The sequence below is a fragment of the Babylonia areolata genome, chromosome 32 (assembly GCF_041734735.1).
Source record: "Babylonia areolata isolate BAREFJ2019XMU chromosome 32, ASM4173473v1, whole genome shotgun sequence".
Taxonomy (NCBI): Eukaryota; Metazoa; Mollusca; class Gastropoda; order Neogastropoda; family Buccinidae; genus Babylonia; species Babylonia areolata.
The window spans coordinates 9,426,358-9,437,637 of NC_134907.1; the positions used below are offsets into that span (position 1 = coordinate 9,426,358).

Below are 11,280 nucleotides of genomic sequence, written 5' to 3' on the forward strand. Positions count from 1 at the left end.
CACAATATACCACATTACACCACACCACACTACATCATACCACACCATGCTAAACCACACCATAAAACAGCACACCCTTTCACACCATACCACACCACACCACGCCACACCACTAATAACAACACCATACCACACCACACCACTAATAACAACACCACACCACACCACACCACACCACACAACACACCACCACCAATAACAACACCGTACCATACTACACCACACTACACTACGCTGCACCATACTATGCCACACCCATTTTAACACCACTCCATGCAACATCTCACACCATATATATATATTATAGATAGATAGATAGATAGATAGATAGAGATACATACATACATACATATAAACATATATATATATATATATATATATATATATATATATATATCCAAACATCCCTCAGCTCTTAGAATTCTACACGCTTTTCAACTTCCCAAGGTTAATTAAGTGCTCGTTCAGTGAAGCTAGTAATGACAGCACTCCACTGTGCAGCTTCACACCCCACCATCTCTACGCTACACCATCAAATTCTACACGCCTCCCCAACCTCCCCAAGTTAACCCAGTGCTCGTTCAGTGAAGTTAATATCATTACAGCACACCACCACCACCACCACCACCACAACAACCCCCCCCCCCCACCCTCACCCACCTACCTAACCTTCACCACCACCACCACCACAACCTCCCACCCCCACCCACCCACCTACCTACCTTCACCACCACCATCACCACAACCACCCCCACCCACCCACCCACCTTCACCACCACCATCACCACAGCCCCCCACCCACCTACCTACCTTCACCACCACCATCACCACAACCCCCCCACCCCCACCCACCCACCCACCTTCACCACCACCATCACCACAGCCCCCCACCCACCTACCTACCTTCACCACCACCATCACCACAGCCCCCCCACCCCCACCCACCTACCTACCTTCACCACCACCATCACCACAGCCCCCCCAGCCCCACCCACCTACCTACCTTCACCACCACCATCACCACAACCCCCCCAGCCCCACCCACCCACCTACCTTCACCACCACCATCACCACAACCCTCCCACCCACCCACCTACCTATCTTCACCACCACCATCACCACAGCCCCCCACCCCCACCCACCCACCCACCCACCTACCTTCACCACCACCATCACCACAACCCCCCCCCCTGCTCCCCCACCTACCTACCTTCACCACCACCATCACCACAACCCGCCCACCCACCCACCTACCTTCACCACCACTATCACCACAACCCCCCACCCCTACTCCCACCCACCCACCTACCTACCTTCACCACCACCATCACCACAACCCTCCCACCCACCCACCTACCTTCACTATCACCACAACCGCCCCCCCACCTCCACCCACCTACCTATCTTCACCACTACCATAACGCCCCCCCTCCCCGCCCTACCCCAACACCCACCCACCCACCTTCACCAGCTCCATCACCAGGTAGATCTTGTCCCTGGTCTCGTACTCCTCGTACAGCTTGACGATGTTGGGGTGGCTGCAGTCCTTCATGATCTCGATCTCGTTCTCCACCATGTGCTCCTTGCCCCTCAGCTTCGGCTTGTCAATCACCTTCATGGCAAACTCCTGACTGGACGACTTCTGCCGTGAGAACCTCACGATGGCGAAGTTGCCGTCGCCCAGCGTGCGGCCCAGCTCGTAGCGCTCGGTGATGAAGCTGTCGCTGCTGATCTGGCGCTCGACCTTGCTGCGGCGCACCACCTTGGCTTTGGCCTTGCGGCCCGTGTGGCTGTCCCCGCCGCCGGCGTTGTCCTTGTCTTTGTTGTTGTTGTTGTTGTTGTTGTTGTTGTCTTTCTTGCGCTTTTTCTCCGGTTTCCCGTCTTTGTCCTCTGTGAGGTCCTGGGGCTTGTCTTGCTGCTGCTTCTCGCTTTCTTTGTCCGTTGTTGTTGTTGTTGTTGTTGGTGTTTTGGCCGGCTGGGCAGCTTTTTCGGTTTTGGTCTTCTCGTCTTTTTCTTCGCTCTCTGCTTTGGCCTCTTTTTCAGCTTTCTCTTTCTCGGCTTTCCCTCTGTCAGCTCTTTCTTTTTCGGCCTTTTCACGTTCTTTGGCTTCCTTTTCTTGTTTTTCCTTTTCTGCCTTTTCGGCGGCGGCCATGCGAGCTCGTGCCGCTTTTTCTGCCTGGTCTCTTTCTTCTTTCTCTTTCTTCGCCTGCTCAGTGTCTTTCTCTTTCTCTTTCTCGGCCTTGTCCGCAGGCTGCTGTGCCTCCCTGTCGTTGTCTTTCTTCCTGGGGGATTTCTCCTCCTTTTCCTTGTGGGGGTCTCTGTTGCGAGGGATGTCGTCCAGAGGGGTGAGGGGGTTGAGGGGGGGGAGGCCGCGCTGTTTTCGCTCCCCTGCGTCTATCGCCCGCTTCTCTCGCTCGGCCAGCTTGCTCTGCCGTCGTTTGTTCTTCTCGCGCTCGGCCCTGACGGCGTTCCGGCGCTCACGTTCCAGCTTGGACAGGGCGTAGTACCCTTGCGGCGACCCCCCCGACTCCGACCCCACCAGCGAATCCCGCTCGCTGGACACTCGCTTGCCACCACCACCACCACCGCCACCGCCACCACCTCGCTGGTTCTGCCGATGGGACCGCTGGGTGGAAAGAGCGTCCGAGTCCTGTTCACGGTTGCTGCCGCCACCGTGTTCGCTGCCGTCCACGAAGCCACTGTCTCTCTTGTCCACTTCGCTGTCTTTGTTGGCGGCCGCTGCTTTCTTCTCTCGGCGCCGCTGCTTGTCCCACTCTTTCAACAGCATCTTGCCGTAGGCGCTGTCCGGGTACAGCTCCGAGAGGATGTCAGCCACGTCCCGGTCGTTCAGGCGCTCATTGCCCAGGGCGATGAAGCAGTCGTCCTCGCGGAAGAAGTCCGACACGCCCACCACCTCCTTCCCCCGCACGCTGTACAGCCGCTGCACCCGGTTGTTCCTCCACTTGGCGCCAAACGCCTCCGAGATGTCCGACATGAGCTGCTCGAACGACTGGATGCTGCGGCGGTTCAGGAGAATCTTCACGTTGATGCGGGGGCGGGGCCCGTTCCGCACGATGGTGATGACTCGTGGCTTGAGGGGCACGGCTTCCGTCGGGCCACCCAGGAGTCCCGCTGGGTTGCGCTGTTGCTGCGTGTTTGTGTTCCCGAACGTCCCTGGCCACTTGCGGTTGGACTGCGCGACAGCTGCGCCCGTGCCCTGGGTGGCGTTGGCGCGGTAGAAGCGGCCCGGGTGGAAGCTGTTGGCGGCGTAGCCACGGTACTTGTAGCCGCCGTAGCTCCCTTCTGAAGAGGCGGCGTCCTCTTGAAGGTGACTCAGTTTGACTGAGCAACAGATAAAAATAAAATAAATAAAAAGATAAAAGCACAGAATGGAACAAACAAAAAACAAAAACAAAATTCAACAAAACTAAATGCAAACAAACAAAACTAAGCTATCTTCATAGCATAGATGAATGGTATATCCAATAACCTGTGCCATTTAGCCTCTGTTGTTTTCATTTTCACTTTGTTTCTATAAAAAAGAAAAGAGTTATTTGTTTAAAAAAGAAATGTCACGGAAACTAAACCAAAGAATGAGTTGCTGAAGAAGAAAAACAACAACAAAACAACAACACCCACCACACCTCCATGCCCCCCCCCCCTACACACACCAACATCCCCCCAACAACCTACACACACCAACATCCCCTCCCCCCTACACACACCAACATCCCCTCCCCACCCACCCCCTACACACACCAACATCCCCTCCCCCCTACCCCCCCCCCACCAACATCCCCTCCCCACCCCACCCCCTACACACACCAACATCCCCCCCCCCCACACACCAACATCCCCTCCCCACCCCACCCCCTACACACACCAACATCCTCTCCCCCCTACCCCCCCCCACACACACACCAACATCCCCTCCCCACCCCACCCCCTACACACACCAAAAACCCCTCCCCCCTACCCCCCCCCACACCAACATCCCCTCCCCCCCACCCCTACACACACCAACATCCCCCCCCCACACACACCAACATCCCCTCCCCCCTACCCCCTACACACACCAACATCCCCCCCACACACACACCAACATCCCCTCCCCCCCACCCCTACACACACCAACATCCCCCCCACACACACACCAACATCCCCTCCCCCCACCCCCCACACACACCAACATCCCCTCCCCCCACCCCCTACACACACCAACATCCCCCCCCCACACACACACCAACATCCCCTCCCCCCCTACCGCCCCCCCACACACCAACATCCCCTCCCCACCCCACCCCCTACACACACCAACATCCCCTCCCCCTACCCCCCACCCCTACACACACCAACATCCCCCCCCTACACACACCAACATCCCCTCCCCCCACCCCCCACACACACCAACATCCCCCCCCACCCCCCACACACACCAACATCCCCCCCCACCCCTACACACACCAACATCCCCTCCCCCCCCTACACACACCAACATCCCCTCCCCCCCACCCCTACACACACCAACATCCCCTCCCCCCACCCCTACACACACCAACATCCCCTCCCCCCCAACACCCTACACACACCAACATCCCCCCCCACAAACACACCAACATCCCCTCCCCCCCACACACACACACCAACATCCCCTCCCCCCCCACCCCCTACACACACCAACATCCCCCCCACACACACACCAACATCCCCTCCCCCCAACCCCCTACACACACCAACATCCCCTCCCCCCCCACCCCCTACACACACCAACATCCCCCCCCCCCTACACACACCAACATCCCCTCAACCCCCACACACACACACCAACATCCCCTCCCCCCACCCCCCACACACACCAACATCCCCTCCCCCCTACCCCCTACACACACCAACATCCCCTCCCCCCCAACCCCCTACACACACCAACATCTCCTCCCCTCCCCCCCACACACACACCAACATCCCCTCCCCCCCACCCCCCACACACACCAACATCCCCACCCCCACACACACCAACATCCCCTCCCCCCCTACCCCCCCACACACCAACATCCCCTCCCCACCCCACCCCCTACACACACCAACATCCCCTCCCCCCCCACCCCCTACATACACCAACATCCCATCCCCCCCCCCCCTACACACACCAACATCCCCTCCCCCCCACCCCCTACACACACCAACATCCCCTCCCCCCCACCCCCTACATACACCAACATCCCATCCCCCCACCCCTACACACACCAACAGCCCCTCTCCCCCCTACACACACCAACATCCCCTCCAACCCCTACACACACCAACATCCCCTCCCCCCCCCACCCCTACACACACCAACATCCCCTCCCCCCCACCCCCTACACACACCAACATCCCCTCCCCCCCACCCCTACACACACCAACATCCCCTCCCCCCCCCCACCCCTACACACACCAAAAACCCCTCCCTCCCCCACCCCCTACACACACCAACATCCCCTCCCCCCCACCCTCCACACACACCAACATCCCCTCCCCACCCCACCTCCTACACACACCAATATCCCCTCCCCCCACCCCCTACACACACCAACATCCCCTCCCCCCCACCCCCCACACACACCAACATCCCCTCCCCCCCTACCCCCTACACACACCAACATCCCCTCCCCCCCACCCCCCACACACACCAACTTCCCCTCCCCCCACCCCCCACACATACCAACATCCCCTCCCCACCCACCCCTACACACACCAACATCCCCTCCCCCCCACCCATACACACACCAACATCCCCTCCCCCCCACCCCCTACACACACCAACATCCCCTCCCTCCCCCTACACACACCAACATCCCCCCCCACCCCCTACACACACCAACATCCCCTCCCCCCCCTACACACACCAACATCCCCTCCCCCCCCCACCCCTACACACACCAAAACCCCCTCCCCCCCCCACCCCCTACACACACCAACATCCCCCCCCCACCCCCTACACACACCAACATCCCCTCCCCCCCCTACACACACCAACATCCCCTCCCCCCCACCCCTACACCCACCAACATCCCCTCCCCCCCACCCCCTACACACACCAACATCCCCTCCCCCCCTCTACACACACACCAACATCCCCTCCTCTTCCCCCCAGCACCCCCTACACACACACCAACATCCCCTCCCCCCCCCCCCCGACTCCCTACACACATACCAACACCCCCATCCACCCCCCTCCCCACACACACACAACACTAACCACACCCTCCCTACCACACACACAGAGACCAACCCCACCCTCCCCACCATACACACACAAACCCATCTTCCCCCCGCCCCCACACACACACACCAACTCCTCCTTCACCACACACAAACACACACACACTCATCAAACTCCCATCAACACCCCCTCCCTCCCACATACACACCAACTCCACTCTTCCCACCACATACACATCTACACACCCCCCCCCCCCCACATCCTGTGAAACACACACATCACCTCTACCCCCCTCCCCAGCTCCCTCCCCCCTCCCAACCCCCATCTTTCCTATAAAATACACACATACACCTTCCCACATACATACACACCCACCCCACCCTCCCTACGAAACAACCCCCCCCCACACACACCCTTCCTACAAAACACACACATACACCCCCACACGCACCCCACCCTTCATACAAAACACACACACACACCCCTCTCCCCCTACATAAACACCCCCCCCCACCCCCTTCGTACGAAACACACACATACACCCCCTCTTCCCAAACACACCCCCCCCCACACACACACCTCTCCCCCCCACCCTGCCCCCACTCACCACCTCCACAACACAGCACACACCCCTCTCACCATGTTTCCCCACAGACCACGGCTCCAACTCGGTGCGGCCGTACTTGATGACCTTGAACCCTTCGAACCCGGCGCACACGTAGGTCTCCCCGTCCTGGAGGTCCTCGATGTCCGACACCCGGCGCCCCCTGGTGGGAGTGAAGATCTGACGCACGCCATAGGGCAGGTTGAGGCTGGAAGGCAGCTTGCCTGTCAGGTCGTTGAGCAGGTCGTTGAAGTTGTAGTACCTGCACAGTATGCGTTTTACTGCATTGTACTGTACTGACAAACAAAATAGACAAATGGTAAAAGCTTTGGACTTTCTTCTTCCTCTTCTGCGTTCGTGGGCTGCAACTCCCACATTCACTCGTATGTACACAAGTGGGCTTTTACGTGTATGACTGTTTTTTTTTTACTCTGCCATGTAGGCAGCCATACTCCGTTTTCAGGAGAGTGCATGCTGGTTATGTTCTTGTTTCCATAACCCACCGAACGCTGACATGGATTACAGGATCATTAACGTGCGTATTTGATCTTCTGCTTGCGTATACACACGAAGGGGGTTCAGGCACAAGCAGGTCTGCACATATGTTGACCTGGGAGATCGGAAAAATCTCCACCCTTTACCCACCAGGTGCCGTTACCGAGATTCGAACCCGGGACCCTCAGATTGAAAGTCCAACGCTTTAACCACTTGGTTATTGCGCCTGTCAGTTGGACTTCCTCCCTACAACACCTGTCTACGACTACGGTACAAGTACCTGCAAAGTGACAGCTGACATCTGTGGCTTCTAATTGGAGCTGCTTCTCAGGGTAATATCAGAATTGCCCAAGTAATTAAAAAAGACAAACAAACAAACAAAAAAATAACTGCGTTAAATACAAAACAAAACAACAACAAAAAAACACAAGCAAGAAAACACAGTTGAAGTCACATTATCTTAACCAATAAGCTCCTTCAAAGGCTGATATATATTAAAAAAAGAAAGAAAAAAAGAGGACACATTATCTTAACCATTAAGCTCCTTTAAAGGCTGATATATATATATATATATATATATATATGTATATATATATATATATAAAAGAGGACACATTATCTTAACCATTGAGTTCCTTCAAAGTCTGATACATAAGAGCAGGCTGTACTGAGGATGTCAGACTTTCTGCTTGATTTGACATCTTTTTTTTTTTTTTTTTAAATCTAAAATCATACAAGATGATTCCCCCGAAAATGGAATATGACTGGTGGGGGTTAAAATGATCATACACGTAAAAGCCCAGTCATGCATACAAGTGAATGTGGGAGATGCAGCCCACAAACTTAAAAAAACAAAACCAAAAAAAAGACAAAAAAAACAAACAAACAGGAAACGGAGACACGCATGGACACGCGGTTCTCGCTAAAAACAGCCAGGGAACCTCGACAAAAATCTGACGAAAGCGGGCCTGCACACCGTCCCTAATGCCAAAAAAACCCCCAAAAAACAAGACAGGCAAGGCCTTCAAGACTCATTTGTGATAAATTAAGTCCCTTAGCATTAATTACAGAGTAATTTCCCTTTTTTACCCTCTGCACTAAAACGTTTGCAAAATAAATAAAAATTCCATGCTTAGCAAAAGAAGTTCCTGTTTGAACAAAAAATGATAATAATGACTCCTCTTGTTGTTGTGTCAGAATAAGAGGTCAAAGTGCCAAGTTTAGAGAATACAAAAAAAATATAAATATCACAGTAAATGCAGTTTGCATATAATTAGGCTTCTTTTTTAAAATTTTTTTGTGCCCATCCCAGAGGTGCAATATTGTTTTAAACAAGATGACTGGAAAGAACTGAATTTTTCCTATTTTTATGCCAAATTTGGTGTCAACTGACAAAAGTATTTGCAGAGAAAATGTCAATGTTAAAGTTTACCACGGACACACAGACACACACACAGACAACCGAACACCGGGTTAAAACATAGACTCATTTTGTTTACACAAGTGAGTCAAAAAACAACAACAACAACAACAAAAACAACAAAAAAACCCTGACCTCTGCGGTGTTATGGACAGCTTCTTCCCCTTGAAGAAGCGATCTCCGTTGACAAAGAAGCGCACCTTCCGAGGTCTGCGCAGATCTCGATAGCGGTCATCTGTGGCATCCTTGTGAACGTGTGAAATCCCATGGTTCATCAACCGACGAGACACGTGCTCCGTCATGGACGCCGACATGGTCAGCAGGTTGCGATGGGAGTCTCGTCTCTTTCACAGGGGGGGGCTATCACTTTTTTTTTTTGGAGGGGGAGAAATTTTTTTTTTTTTTAATTATTTTTTTAAAATGTGTTCCGAAGTCTACTCTGCTGGGAATATGCCAGTGCCGATGTTGGCGGTCATAGTGAGACGAGTTTTCTGAGGAGTCAAACAGTGAGGCATAATGTTCATTTTTTTTTGTTTTTTTTGTCTGTTTTTGGTTTGCTTTCCCCACAGCTTCTTTTTTTTTTTCTTCTTTTTCCCCTCCCCGAAAAAAAAAAAAAAAAAAGTGTTGCAAGTTTACTCTGGGAATGTGCCAATGTCGGTGGTCAAACAGAGACGATGTTGGTGAGTCAAACAGCGATGCATAATGTTCATGTTTTTCTTTTCACACAGCTTTTTTTTTTTTTTTTTTTTTTGTCCCTGACACACACAAAAAAAAACCTATTCTTTTTCTTTTTTTTAATGGTTAAAAAAGATCATTTGCATTATTCAACATGTATTCAGCTAATAATTTTGCTTTCAGATATTCAATTCAGTTTTAAATAAACTTTTTTTTCCCTTTCTTTTTAGGAGTGGGGACAAGGAGGTTAATTTTTCTTTCCTTTTTGTTTCTTCTTTATATGTTTTTTGTTGTTGTTTTTTTTAAATTAAAAAAAAAATTATTATAGATATGGATACAGTTCCAGTTACTGATCCACCTTTTCCATGTCCCACCCCCACCCGCCCCCGAAAAAAAACCGGTCCTCAAGAGGGCAGCAGTGTGTTTGCTTTCAAATATGCCGGTGTCCCCATTTTCCTGGGGGGAAGATTTACGATGTCAGCAGGGCGGAATCCTTGCCATCAGGACAGCTGTAACACACAAACCCCACCACTATGTCAGGGCCACATTTATTTATGTTTATTTATCTGTTCATTTATTTATTTATCTATTTAACTATCTATTTATTCATCTTTTGTTCCCTGTTGCAAAGAAGGTTCTTTTCTTTAAAAAAAACAAAAACAAACACAATAAACGTACATTATAAATCAATGCAAAATTACATTACACGCGGACAAAACTACATAAATGTATATGTACATTCATACATGCATATATACATGTCAGGGCCTATTTTTTTCCTGCCCTGCAAAGTTTTTTTTCTTTAAAAAACAAAACAAAACAACAACAACCCAATAACATGCACATTATAAATCAAAGCAAAATTACATTACACGCTAACAAATTACATAAACGTATATGTACATTCATACATGCTTACATACATGTCAGGGCCAAGTTGTTTTTTTTCCTCTCTTGCAAAGAAGGTTCTCCCCCCCCCCCCACTCCCCCACCCCTTTTTCCGAAAAACATGTACATTATAAATCAGAGCAAAATTACATTACATGCTGACAAATCACATATATGTACAAATATATTTATACATGCATACATAAATATGTCAGGGCTGCGTTTTGCTGGTGGTTATTTATTTATTTATTTTTTTTATCCTTTCCAAAGAAGGTTCTTTTCTTTTAAGACATACTTTGAAAACCAAAGCACAATTACATTACATGCTGAAAAATCATGTACATGTACACATACATTCTTCCATGCATACATGTATACATATATGTATACTGCATTCAAACAGCTTTCAAGCCACACACACACACACACACACACACGCACACACATCCACCCACCCAACCACACACACACAGTGTATTGTATTCATAAAAAGACGGGCGCAATAGCTGAGTGGTTAAAGCGTTGGACTTTCAACCTGAGGGTCCCGGGTTCAAATCACGGTGATGGCACCTGGTGGGTAAAGGGTGGAGATTTTTCCGATCTCCCAGCTCAACCTATGTGCAGACCTGCTAGTGCCTGAACCCCCTTCGTGTGTATTGCAAGCAGAAGATCAAATACGCACGTTAAAGATCCTGTAATCCATGTCAGCGTTCAGTGGGTTATGGAAACAAGAACATACCCAGCATGCACACCCCCGAAAACGGAGTATGGCTGCCTACATGGCGGGGTAAAAACGGTCATACACGTAAAAGCCCACTCGTGTGCATACGAGTGAATGCAGAAGAAGAAGAAGTATTCATAAAACACACAGGACTGCTGTGGAAAACCAGTTCAAAGATGATGACATCTTCCACACACGGAACCAGGTTATCAATATTCATAAAGTCTTCTTTTTTCTGTGTATTTTTAAGATTTTATAATAATTTTACCCCCTCT

The 11,280-nt window shown here is 51.3% G+C and overlaps 1 protein-coding gene across 1 annotated transcript in view; it reads right to left on the minus strand.

Annotated features, from left to right (window-relative positions):
• Positions 1-9,627, minus strand: part of LOC143276544 (serine/threonine-protein kinase DCLK3-like) — a 28,777-nt gene extending 19,150 nt beyond the window's left edge. Inside the window, exons 1-3 of the mRNA XM_076581104.1 lie at positions 8,857-9,627; positions 6,842-7,068; positions 1,463-3,342 (exon numbers count right to left, since the gene is read on the minus strand). Of these exons, the coding sequence (XP_076437219.1) occupies positions 1,463-3,342; positions 6,842-7,068; positions 8,857-9,035 (2,286 nt within the window). The 5' untranslated portion in view covers positions 9,036-9,627. The remainder of the gene's footprint in view (positions 1-1,462; positions 3,343-6,841; positions 7,069-8,856) is intronic.
• Positions 9,628-11,280: the final 1,653 nt, after the last annotated feature.